Consider the following 12722-nt stretch of genomic DNA (forward strand, 5'->3'; position numbering starts at 1 on the left):
TTGTCAAACTAAATTTTTCAGAACTGACAGAAAAGTAAAGAAACGTGTCATTCCTTAAATAGCATGGACCCGAGTGCATTTTTAAAACTCTTCGCTATTTTTGTAAAGATTTAATAAGAATAGAGAAACAACGACGGTTTGAAGAAAAAGCACGCTAAATATTATTTGTCCACCTTTAAGGTATTTTCCCTGACTAATTGGGAAGGAGGCAACAATGCCGTAGATCATCTAAAAAAAAACTTGCAAATTAAAAGGGTATAAATAAATGTCTCACTTAACAACATATATATTTTGGGCTGAATTGCAGTTCTAAGTCAAAGACTTATGCATTTCCAACACTAACTCGACCAGCAGCCTCTGGTTTGCCCTCGGTTCAAGTTCTAAATATTATTAAAAGAGGGTTTGCTTTTAAATAGTTGATTTACTATGTCACGCGTATCTTCATCTGTGGCTTTTAACTATATTAGGGCCAGAGCCTAGAAATAAAACTTTTTTTCTGGCAGTGTGCAAACTGGCGTCACATCTATGACCCTTTTAATTTGTTTGCCGCCGAAACGTTTTAATGCTTACAATTAACTTAATCCTTTAGAATTAAGTGTCTGCTTCTGTCCATAATGCAACGTTTTACCTTATCAGCCTGACGCATGTAGCAGTAGAGAATTCCTCGCATGCATTTTATAGCCGAATGCTCCAGTTCGTGGGTTCGTCCCTTGTCGTCATCAATGCGCCTGAATAAGAGAGATAACCCATGAAACAAATTAGAAATTCGTTCAGAAGGAAGTTGAAAGCACCCGCATCCCTTTATTTTATTTTGATAATTAAGTATTAAGGCTGTTTTGATATAGTGGCACAAGCAAACGCAAATATTCTGCGGCTCCATCAACCTTGCCAGAATAAAAGCCAACTCAAAAGAGTCAACGACTAAGCCAACAATGAAATGCGGGTTCATAAAATGAAGAACAAGTCATTCTTGCAAAGAAATTTTTGTTTCCCTCTGTCTTCCTGTTTTAAAGAAAAACGTGGATAAACTGTATAGTTGTGAGCTACAGAATGGAAAAGAAGAACATTATGGGACAAATGTTTACACGATGGTGATGTTTGAAAAATGTATTTGTTTATTTGAGAAAATTTATATGGCCACTGAAACACATTCTCAGGGACCCCGGGAGGCTCACAAAGATTAAAGAAAATCTCATATAAAAAACAATAAATAGTGATAAATCCCAGTCCCTAGGGCACCTTTTCAGCAACAAGTGGCGAAAATGGAGTGTGTGCATGCGCTTTGCATGCGTCTGGGTTGCAACCCAGAAGAGAAGCTGCGCAGGGGGCAAGCATGCGCCCAAAAATGAACTTCCAGTTTCAGCTACCGAACTTCCGGTTTCAGCCAGCTAGTCTTCTGGGTTTCTGGTACGCATGCACACATGACGATCAGCTGGCCGGTGTGCATGTGCTAGTTTCCGGCACTGCCACATGCAAAAAGGCCAGCTGATCGTTGCATACGCATGTGTGCCAGAAACCCAGAAGAGGAACAGGCAACGTGTGCCAGGCGATGCAGCTCCATGTGCCATAGGTTTGCCATGTCTCCCTACAGGAGAACAACCAGTCAAGCAAACCACTTGATGGGCTCCCTCCCACTCTGGGTTCCCCTAGCCCATGGCAAAACCAGATCTTCAGGGCCTTGTGAAAGGGTGACAAAATGGGAGCCAATCTTAATTCTGCAGGGAGGATGTTCTACAGGGAAGGAGCTACCACGGAGAACGCCCTTCGTCTTGGTCCTACTAGATGTACCTCCTTAGGAGAAAGGGTCCACAGCATTCCTTGCCTCCGTGGTCTGGTAGATATGACCAGGAGAAGACAACCCTTCAGATATTGCTAATTTTGCTAATAACTCTTTGGCAATGCCACAAATGTTTTGTTCTTTGTGGGAGTCCTGAGGTACTGTATACATAGTCACAGATCTTTCTATGAGGTTCAAACCAGTAGTGGGTTTCACGTGCTGTTTTTAATCTTTTATTGTACACCGCCTGGAGTCCCTCTGTGAAGGAGATGGATGGTTCCAAAATGCAATGAATGAAATGAATGAATTATATTCTTAAACTCTATGGTTCCACGGTAGAGAGACTGAATGCAGAAGGAGTCACTTTCAAGCACACATAAAATTGGCATCAATTGATTACGTTTTACCGCTTTAAAGGCTCTTTCCTCACATTACGGATACTCTTTATCGACTCTTTAATCCCTTCTCTCTTCTTTTAAATTTATACCCTCTAGAGTTTTGTGAACTTTTAAGAAGTACGTGTGGTTAATGTGCAAAGAAAAAAAAAGCATTTGCCGCCTTTCAAAAAAACCCAAACCCATTAATCACAAATCTTCAGAGCAGAAACATTATTAATAACAAAATCGATGATCAGAAGAGGCGACACGATAAAAAAAGATTCAGAAGCAAATTAATAACTAAACCTCTCTACAGGGGCATTTTAAAACAGACAGGCTATAAGAGAGAAGCATCTTGCTTCTTGTGGGGCGGATCATTTTTGCCTCAATGTGAAAGACAGATCATTCAGCGGGAGTCCCATCAACCAAAAAAATATGACAAAGTTCATTAATGCTGTTTTCCAGTGCTGTCAATATATAAAAGTCCCAAGTTCCAAAAAGCTAAAGCACTGAACACCAGAAGCACGAACAACTATTAGAAAGATTCCAGAAGATCTGCATTGATCTTCAAAACTTAAGATCTCACATCCGTCATGGTGAAAGAAACAAATATTTCAACGACAAAAAAAAAAAAGCCCACAGAAATCAGGAGATTAGAATAGAATAGAATAGAATAGAATAGAATAGAATAGAATAGAATAGAATAGAATAGAATAGAATAACAGAGTTGGAAGGGACCTTGGAGGTCTTCTAGTCCAACCCCCTGCTTAGGCAGGAAACCCTGCACCACTTCAGACAAATGGTTATCCAACATCTTCTTAAAAACGCCCAGCATTGGAGCATTCACAATTTCTGGAGACAAGTTCTTCCACAGATTAATTGTTCAGGAAATTTCTTCTTCATTCTAAGTTGTAAGTTGATTCAGGCAGTTTAAATGAATATAAAATTTATTGCAAGCTTAGACTCAAAAAAAAATTGAAACTAAATTGAAAAGCTTGGAAGGCAAACCATTGCCAAAAGCTCAAGCTCTCTACAAAAATCTGACCTACTAAAAGTCAAGGGAAAGGAGCAGGAATTAAGAAGCCAGTCAAGGTGGGGGCGCAGGGACTCGTGACTTAAGACATGTTTAACCCCTCCCTCAACAATTTCAAGATATGCACATAAGTAAAGGCAACGGAAGTCCAAGCATTCTTTCCATTTGATTTTTAATACATTCCGCTTAACACGTCTATTGCCGAGTGTTTTATAGTAGCCCTAAACACAGGCAAATTAAATTAAAGATATACATTTTGAAAGTTGACATTTCCAACTGCAATTAAGCAGAACACCTTAGGTATTCATTCTACTTGGTTAAGAACAGTGGGGCTTTGATTTGCAGTTACCAAGAGTACTTCAGACAAGTACCTATCATTAGGGGAGAAAATGAATAGGACAAGCTTTTAAAAGAGATTAGGCTCAGCAAGAAAAAAATAATTGTGAGGGGAAGGGGGGAAAAGCCACTTGCAAAAGCCAGTATTTCAAATGAAGGCAGTGGAAAAAAGCTATCCAGCTTTCAAAAACAGCAGAGACCACTGTTTAAACCAGAAGGAAAGGAGAGCCTTCACTGAAATTAGATGTTGAGCCACTTGGTGAAGATGATGAATTAGAAACTAGGAGACGGTGAGTTCTAGTCCCACCTTAAGCATGGAAGCCAGCTGCTGGACTTTGGGCCAATCAGCAGGAAACAGTGGATTCTAGTCCCATCTTTAGACATAGAAATAGGCCAGATGGCGGTGGGACAATCACTAGGGGATTGTGAATTCTAATCCTGCCTTAGCCATGAAAGCCAGCTGGATGACTTCAGGCCAATCATCAGGCAACACAGTCTTTCTTTCTTTACATTTATATCCCGCCCTTCTCCGAAGACTCAGGGCGGCTTACAGTGTATAAGGCAATAGTCTCATTCTATTTGTATATTTACAAAGTCAACTAATTGCCCCCCCAACAATCTGGGTCCTCATTTTACCTACCTTATAAAGGATGGAAGGCTGAGTCAACCTCGGGCCGGGCTTGAACCTGCAATAATTGCAGGCTGCTATGTTCTAATAACAGGCTTCTAACAGCCTGAGCTATTCACAGTGAGTTCCAGTCCTGCCCTTAGGCATGAAAATTGTCTGGGTGACTTTGGGCCACTCCCTCGGTCTCAGCACAATTAGAATAGAATAGAATAGAATAGAATAGAATAGAATAGAATAGAATAGAATAGAATAGAATTCTTTTATTGGCCAAGTGTGATTGGACACATAAGGAATTTGTCTTGGTGCATATGCTCTCGGAGTACATAAGGAGAATAAATAAATACATTCATCAAGAATAAAAAGATACAACAATTAGTGATAGTCAAAGTTACTAATTTCTGCAACCCAACAAGACAGAGACTTCAGAGGATCATTAGAACTGCAGAAAAAACAATGGCTACCACCCTGGCTTCCCTTGAGGACCTGTATACTGCATGAGTCAAAAATAGGGCTATGAAAATATTTACAGACTCCCTCGCATCCTGGACATAAACTGTTTCAACTCCTACCCTCAAAACGACGCTACAGAGCACTGCACACCAGAACAACTAGACACAAGAAAAGTTTTTTCCCGAATGTCATCACTCTGCTAAACAAATAATTCCCTCAACACTGTCAAGATTAGTTATTAAGTCTGCACTACTATTAATCTTCTCATCGTTCCCATCACCCATCTCGTCCCACTTATGTCTGTATGACTGTAACCTTGTTGCTGGTATCCTTAAGATTTATATTGACTGTTTCCCTATGACTATCATTAAGCGTTGTACCTTATGATTCTTGACGAACGTATCTTTTCTTTTATGTACTCTGATAGCATATATACCAGAGGTTCCCAATCTTTTTCGCCCGCGGCTCCCCCGGAAATCCGACCTGCAACTGCGCATGCGCACCAGACGCGCCCGCGGCTCCCCCGGAAATCCGACCTGCAACTGCGCATGCGCACCAGACGCCCCAGAAATGGTGCATCAGCGCCGGACCCAGCGGGCGCAGATATTCCGCGGCGCCCCCATGACGATAGCGCGGCTCCCTGGGGAGCCGCGGCTCACAGTTTGGGAATCACTGATATATACCACAGACAAATTCCTTGTATGTCCAATCACACTTGACCAATAAAGAATTCTATTCTATTCTATTCTATTCAGCAATCAAATCATACTAGGAAACGAGTTTTTTTTTTTTTTTTTGGCTAGCAGAGCCTGCTGGGAGGAAAAATGGACACCCCCCTTTTTTTTTTTTGGCTAGCACCCAGCTGAGCTGCGCGATCATCAGAGGCTTTTTTTTTTACTTTTAAAAGCATCTTTTTGGCTGAAGGAAAAATGCTTTTAAAAGTTTAAAAAAAAAAAAACCTCTGATGATCGTGCAGCTCAGCTGGGCATGGGGGGAGGATTTTTGCTACTGGTTCTCCGAACCACCAGCCACCATTGCTACTGGATCGGGCGATCTGGTCCGAACCAGGAGCATTTCATCCATGGCCCACACCCATAATTTTATGTGCCCTGGCTCCGCGCGTGCGCCTCACCCACTCCCGCTCCTGCTACGTTATGGCCCAGTAGGCTCATTTTTCTCTCTCACCTGGCTCCAAAGCCTTTCTAGGAGTCGGGGAGGGCAAAAACAGCCTTCCCCACTCCCCCAGAGGCCAAAAACGGCCCATTTACCAACTTCCGGTAGGATCCATAGGCCTGTTTTTTCCTGTCCCCAGCCTCCAGGGCCTCTCTAGGAATCTGGGGAGGGCGAAAACAGCTAGAGGTCCTCCAGATGCCAGAAACGGCCCATTTGCCAACTTCTGGTGGGTCCGGAAAATCAGCTGAGCTCACATGCCCACTGATATGGCTACACGAGCCACCTGTGGCACGCATGCCATAGGTTCGCCATCAGGGGATTAGGATCTTTTTCAAAACTATTGCTGTGGGGGAAAGGAAAGAACATGCTATGGATGCCACTGAGTTCCTACGGGAAAATATAAATATAACAAATGGATATCAATATAACAGATAACTATAATTGAGTAGTTTTGCCTTTCTTCATGCTTTGGCTGCAGTCTGAAGTGAATTGTGCCCTGAACATCAAGCAGGGGTAGAATTCACAAACTCCACCACTACGAAATCTTTGAAGGGTGACTCACAATGTACAGGGCATAGAAAGAACACCTTTCTTTCAAGAAATGGTGTCTTTTTCTTGGCTTCCGCAGTTGTTTCATAATCTGCTTCAATCTGCCTCTTCCACTTCCCAAATTCAAAAACCGAAAGCAGAAAAATTGCAACACAATCTTCAAAAAAAAAGCTGTATGGGGTTTATTTGCTTTTTTTTAAATTGAATTTTAAAACTCATGAAAAGTAGCATGCCTAAAAGAGCGAGCTCAGTAAGATGAAGATATGGAAGATATCAAGAGAAAGGCAGAAAATGGAGTGGTGCGGTGGCCTAGAGGCAGAGCTCTCGCCTCACAATCCATAGGCTGTGAGTTCGATCCTAGGTAGAGGCAGATATTTCTCTCTCTCTCTCGGCAAACAGAGAATAGATCTGCTGAACAAAACTCCACATTGGCAACAGGAAGGGCATCTGGCCATTAAAACACTCTGCCAGCTCCATTCAATTGCCCGGACTCCACCCTGCAAGGGATTATGGGGTCATTAAAAGAAGAAGAAGAAGATGATGATGATGATGAAGAGAAAGGCAGAAAAGCCACTGAAGACCTCTGAAGAGTAGCCAGTTTAAAATTCCCAATAATCGCTGATCAATTCCAACATGAACCTAACACACTTGGTCTAAAAACATAGTAAAGCTCGGACAGAAAAGCATTTAAAACCTCACCCAGTTTCGTCCAAAAATTGTAATAACCTGTCAGAAGTAATTAAGTACTGTAGCATGTACTGTGAATTAGTCAGCTTTTTAAAAGGCACTATGTAAAAAAAGTCTTAACCAAATCAAACCCACTGATTTCTGATATCACATTACATTCATGCAAAAAAAAAATGCAAGCACAGAATGCCAATGGAAAGAGGCACAATTAAATCAAAAGACTCCTGGGGTGGGAGTTACAGCATTTAAAAATGGTAAAACCAAAGATAGAAATAAATCCAAAAAATGGGGGGGGGGAAGTTTTGACACAAAATGCCATCACTTTGGCAATGAGCGCCAGCACAGCTTGAATATAACCCATTGTTCTGTTCTGTTCTGTGCTTATTCGCTTGTTTCAGTTAACGTTATTTTTAAAATATTTTCTATTTGATGGAAAGTTCAGACGGAGCACCAATGCATGGTAAAGCCCAGATTTTAAGGTATGTTCATCAGTTGCTATGGTAACAGCATCCTGCCCTGAATCCTGCTGTTGTTATAATGGACCATCTTTTAAAGAAAAGGCAATTTTATATTTAATTATTCAGGGTGTGAAAAGTACTACAAATGATTTATTTCTTATTTATTCCTGGTGTTCATTTATTTATCTTCTTTTTCTCTGAGTTCTGTTCGGTTATTTCAATTTGTCGTTGTCTTTGGAATCCTACATGTGGGAACTATAGTGCCAAAACCAAGAGACAGGAACTGTGTAATTAATAAAGCTATTCAGATATGCAAACCTCTCCCTATTATATTTTCAAAGAGCCATGAAAACATAATTTGAAGATTGTTCAGCCCAGATGATTGACACATAACTTTGTGGTTATTTTCTATCAGGTTTTTTTTTTAATGTCTTAATTTTGTGCAATTATTTCAACTTCACTTGGAATTTTTGGAAACGAAACAACATGCAGACAGAAGTAATTAACAAACCTCTTTCAATTACTTCTTTCATAGAAAAGATAATTAAACGCATCACATTCTTTAAATAAAAAAGGCTTAACTGATTTGACGTGGAAATAATCATAGACTGGGCCTATTCATGCAGAAAGTAATATGGTTGGTGTCTAGCCAAATAAATATAATATAGAGAATTTGGCACTGGTAATTTTTATTTTTCTGTTTTAATTGGTTTGGTTTGGTTCTGCAACCCAACAAGACAGACACAGACTTCAGAAGATAATCAGAACTGCAGAAAAAACAGTGGCTACCAACCTGCCTTCCATTGAGGACCTGTAAACTGAATGAGTCAAAAAGAGGGCTGTGAAAATATTTACAGACCCCTCACATCCTGGACATAAACTATTTCAACTCCTACCCTCAAAACGATGCTATAGAGCACTGCACACCAGAACAACTAGACACAAGAATAGTTTCTTCCACGAACACCATCACTCTGCTAAACAAATAATTCCCTCAACACTGTCAAACTATTGACTAAATCTGCACTACTATTAATCTTCTCATCGTTCCCACCACCCATCTTCTCCCACTTATGACTTTATGACTGCAACCTTGTTGCTTGTATCATTACCATTTATATTGATATTGTTTCCTGATTGCTTATTTGTATCCTATGACTATCATAATCACTTACGATTCTTGATGAAGGTATCTTTTCTTTTATGTACACTGAGAGTGTATGCACCAAGACAAATTCCTTGTGTGTCCAATCATACTTGGCCAATAAAGAATTCTATTCTATTCTAAATCGTTGCAAACAGAAAACTACCCTATTCCAGACAAAAATTTCAGACCTTTTTCCACTGCTAACCTAGGTTTATACAGCATTATAAGCACCGCACAGGACAGATCTCAATGGAAAGACTTCAGTTTAAAGTGGACGAGTCCTTTTTGGCAGCTTCTATTACCTAATCCTGTGGTTTGTGCACAACTGTCAAGGCAATTTCCTATGTTGCAAAGTGATTTTAGTATTTCTGAGCCATTGTGAGCCCTTCTATCAGCAGAAGGGTCAAGAAGAAAACGTGGATTTTTCTATACATAGGTAAAGGTAAAGGTTCCCCTCGCACATATGTGCTAGTCGTTCCCGACTTTTAGCCACTCTCAGAGTCTTCGCCACCTAGCCACCACGTCCCTCGATCATTGTTATAGCCTTCCTTTAACTTTCGTTTCCTTCGATTCTTTCATTTGCCCTGCCCTGTTCCTGATTGGGTTCCCCTAACTCAGGGGTCAGCAACCTTAAACACTCAGAGCCACAAAGATCCTAACCGGAAGCCCCCCATTCAATTCTGGAGCCAACTGGAAGTCCAGTTCCCCCCAACCATAGAGACTCCTTCTAGAGTGGCATCTTTTTCCTCTGCCAACTGGAAGTCCGGTTCCCCTACCATAAAGTCTCCTCCTAGCGTGGCATCCTTTTTCTTCTGCCAATCGGAAGTCCGGTTCCCCCACCATAGACTCTCCTCCTAGTGTGGCATCCTTTTTCCTTTACCTGTCCTAACTGAAAGTGCTACCTTCCCACCAAAGGGGGTCTCTATTTTTCTACTTGCATTTTTTACGTGCTTTCGAACTGCTAGGTTGGCAGAAGCTGGGACAAGTAACGGGAGCTCACCCTGTTCTGCGGCACTAGGGATTCGAACCGCTGAACTGCCGACCTGTCAATCGACCAGCTCAGCATCTTAGCCACTGAGCCACCACATCCCTTTCTTCACAGACACAGTTATAAATTACAATTGATCTAAGAAGTAGTTGTCTTTTATGGCCAAGAATAATCAGCAGTTTTTATTATTCGGCCCATTGGTAAGTAATCCTTCGGACAAAGCTCCTAGGATGATACACAGAAGTACAAAATTAAAGATTACAATAAAAACAGAGGTCGGTTAAATATAATTTAACGAAGAATGAAAGGATACCAAATTCTAAAACTAACTAATGCAAGGAAAAACCTGACTAGTAAAATACACACCAAGTTGGAAGATTTGAAGATAAGGTTTAGAACAGGGGTGTCAAACTTGATTTCACTGAGGGTCTCATCAGGGTTGCGTTTGACCTCAGGGGGGGCTGGGGGGGCGTGGCCAGCTTGACGTCACTCGTGTTGGGGGTGCCTGTGGTGGCCCGATTGCTCTGCCAGCGAAAATGAGCTCCCAAGCTCCGTTTTCAGCTACAACAGCCTCCTGCAACCCTCTGCCAGCAAAATCAGAGCTCAGGAGGGCCATGTATGGCCCCCCCCGAGCTTCGTTTTCGCTGGCAGAGGCACTGTTTCCAGCCCCTTGGGCCAAATCTAAGCACCCTGTGGGCAGGATCCGGCCTCCGAGCCTTGAGTTTGACACCCCAGGTTTAGAACATAAGTTTGAAAACTAAATATAGAAAATAATAAAGACCGCAATCTAGAAAACCAAAAATAATCTAGAAAACTAGAAATGGAAAGCTTTGTTTGCCTTTTATACAACATAAACCTTCAAACAAAATTAAGTTGTGGTCGTGAAGAATATCCTGATATACAATAGATACTAAAACTCTATTTACTTTAAGAGCTATATAATTAGGAAACAAATGGGGTTGAGTGTTGATACCTGAAGGGATGTTCCACTGATTAAGTAATTCAAAGATGCCTAGTTTAATGTATCATCATTACATAAATGTGTTCTATTTATGTTTTAACATGCATTTTAAATAACTTGAAGGCATTTTTAAGCACTAACTTTGGTTATTTTACCTTAAGGCAGGATATTTTAAGACTTCCTTACTCAAAAGAGGTGGGATGGTCATTCATTCCCTTCCTGAAATAGCAGGATTGATAAGACTAAATAGTTTGGTTTGGTCTATAAATCAAGTACAGATAGTCCTCGATTTACAACAGTTCATTTAGTGACCATTCAAAGTTGCAACGCCACCCAAAAAAAGTGCAGTTAGTTAGAACACAATATTACAAGCTAATTCACTGTTCATTGCCAGGAGTTCAAGACTGACCGGCTCAAGGTTGACTCAGCCTTCCATCCTTCTGAGGTGGGTAAAATGAGGACCCAGATTGTTGGGGGCAAGAGGTTGATTCTGTAAACCACTTAGAGAGGGCTTTAAGCACTGTGAAGCGGTATATAAGTCTAAGGGCTATTGCTATTGCTATTCTATTCTAAATTCTATTCTTTATTCTATTCTATTTATTATTCTATCCCATCGCATCCCATCCTATTCTATTCTATTCTAAATCTTATTCTATTCCTATTCTATTCTATTCTATTCTATTCCTATTCTATTCTAAATCTTATTCTAGTCTATTCTATTCTACGCTACTCTAATTCTATTCTATTCTATTCTATCCTATTCTAAATCTTATTCTATTCTATTCCTATTCTATTCTATTCTAAATCTTATTCTATTTTAAATCTTATTCATTTCTAAATCTTAAACTATTCCTATTCTTCTCTTCTCTTCTCTTTTATTCTAAATCTTATTCTATTCTATATCTTATTCTATTCTATATCTTATTCTATTCTATTCTAAATCTTATTCTATCCTATCCTATCCTATCCTATCCTATCCCTATTCCACTCTATCCCATTCCATTCCATTCTAAAAATAGCCATTAGCCGGATCTCTTCACACACAAAAAAAGTCTCTGAGAAATACATTTTCAAGACTTGGCTTAGTTTTAACTCTTTAGCTGTTCCCTAAATGTTTGGGCTTGGGATTTAAGTGAACTGTAGGGGTAATGAGACAACGTAAGAAACCATCCATTTACCTGTAGGCCAGGGCCAGGGCCCAGACGCACGCAGCACAATAAAGACTATCATGGACCTTCGCTCTCGGATTCTCACTGCAAGTTTTTGTGGGGAAAAGACCGGTGGTAGGACTTTGGAAATTTAACACCGTTGCCTTGACTGCCAAGGGAAACAAAAGAAACATACAAATTATTATCTAAACTGTTTTCATTAAGCATCTTTTTTTTTCCATGAGGCAAAAACTCCCTGATGAATAAGGTGAGAAACATACTCCCAAAAGTACGTTATTGTTAATTTCCCATGAGAATTCCTTCTCCCCCTAGAGTTTCTTTTAAAAATCTATATTCTTGGCAATGTGAGTTGATTTTGGTTCCCCTAAGCTTTGTCTATTTTATTTTAAAAAGTAGCATAACTGTTACAGCTTCCTTCAGTAGAAATTCCTTGAGGCACCCTGTAAATCACACGACCAAGAATTGCAGCACCTGAGGAAAATCAAAGTAACATTTTCTCTGAAACCTGGGAACAAAAATGTCTGGAAAATGTCCCATTTGACTGGGATGTTACAGAGGATTTATAACAATCTGTTCTACTGAGGAGCAAAATCCTTAGAGATATTTTGTGGATAACACATGTTGTTCTTCTTGTTGTTGTTGTTGTTGTTGTTAGTCGCAAAGTCATGTTGACCCATCGCGACTCCTTGGACAATGTTCCTGCAGGCCTTCCTGTTCTCTACCATCCTCTGGAATCCATCTAAGCTCAGACCCGCTGCTTCAGCGACTCCGTCCAGCCATCTCATTCTCTGTCATCCCCTTCTTCTTTTGCCCTCAATCGTTCCCAGCATTAGGCTCTTCTCCAGTGAGTCCTTCTTTCTCATTAGGTGGCCAAAGTATTTGAGTTTCCTCTTCAGGATCTGGCCTTCTAAAGAGCAGCCAGGGTTGATCTCCTCTAGGACTGACCGGTTAGATCGCCTTGCAGTCCAAGGGACTCGCAGGAGTCTTCT

The 12722-nt window shown here is 40.6% G+C and overlaps 1 protein-coding gene across 3 annotated transcripts in view; it reads right to left on the minus strand.

The window, feature by feature from the left end:
* The window catches only part of PHKB (phosphorylase kinase regulatory subunit beta), a 135630-nt gene that overhangs the window by 101798 nt on the left and 21110 nt on the right, over nucleotides 1-12722 (minus strand). For all 3 annotated transcript variants that reach the window (XM_058154770.1, XM_058154769.1, XM_058154771.1), the window contains 2 exons: nucleotides 11743-11881; nucleotides 629-728 (listed from right to left, as the gene is read on the minus strand). In XM_058154770.1, the coding sequence (XP_058010753.1) occupies nucleotides 629-728; nucleotides 11743-11881 (239 nt within the window). The remainder of the gene's footprint in view (nucleotides 1-628; nucleotides 729-11742; nucleotides 11882-12722) is intronic.

The sequence above is a fragment of the Ahaetulla prasina genome, chromosome 12 (assembly GCF_028640845.1).
Source record: "Ahaetulla prasina isolate Xishuangbanna chromosome 12, ASM2864084v1, whole genome shotgun sequence".
NCBI classification, from domain to species: domain Eukaryota; kingdom Metazoa; phylum Chordata; class Lepidosauria; order Squamata; family Colubridae; genus Ahaetulla; species Ahaetulla prasina.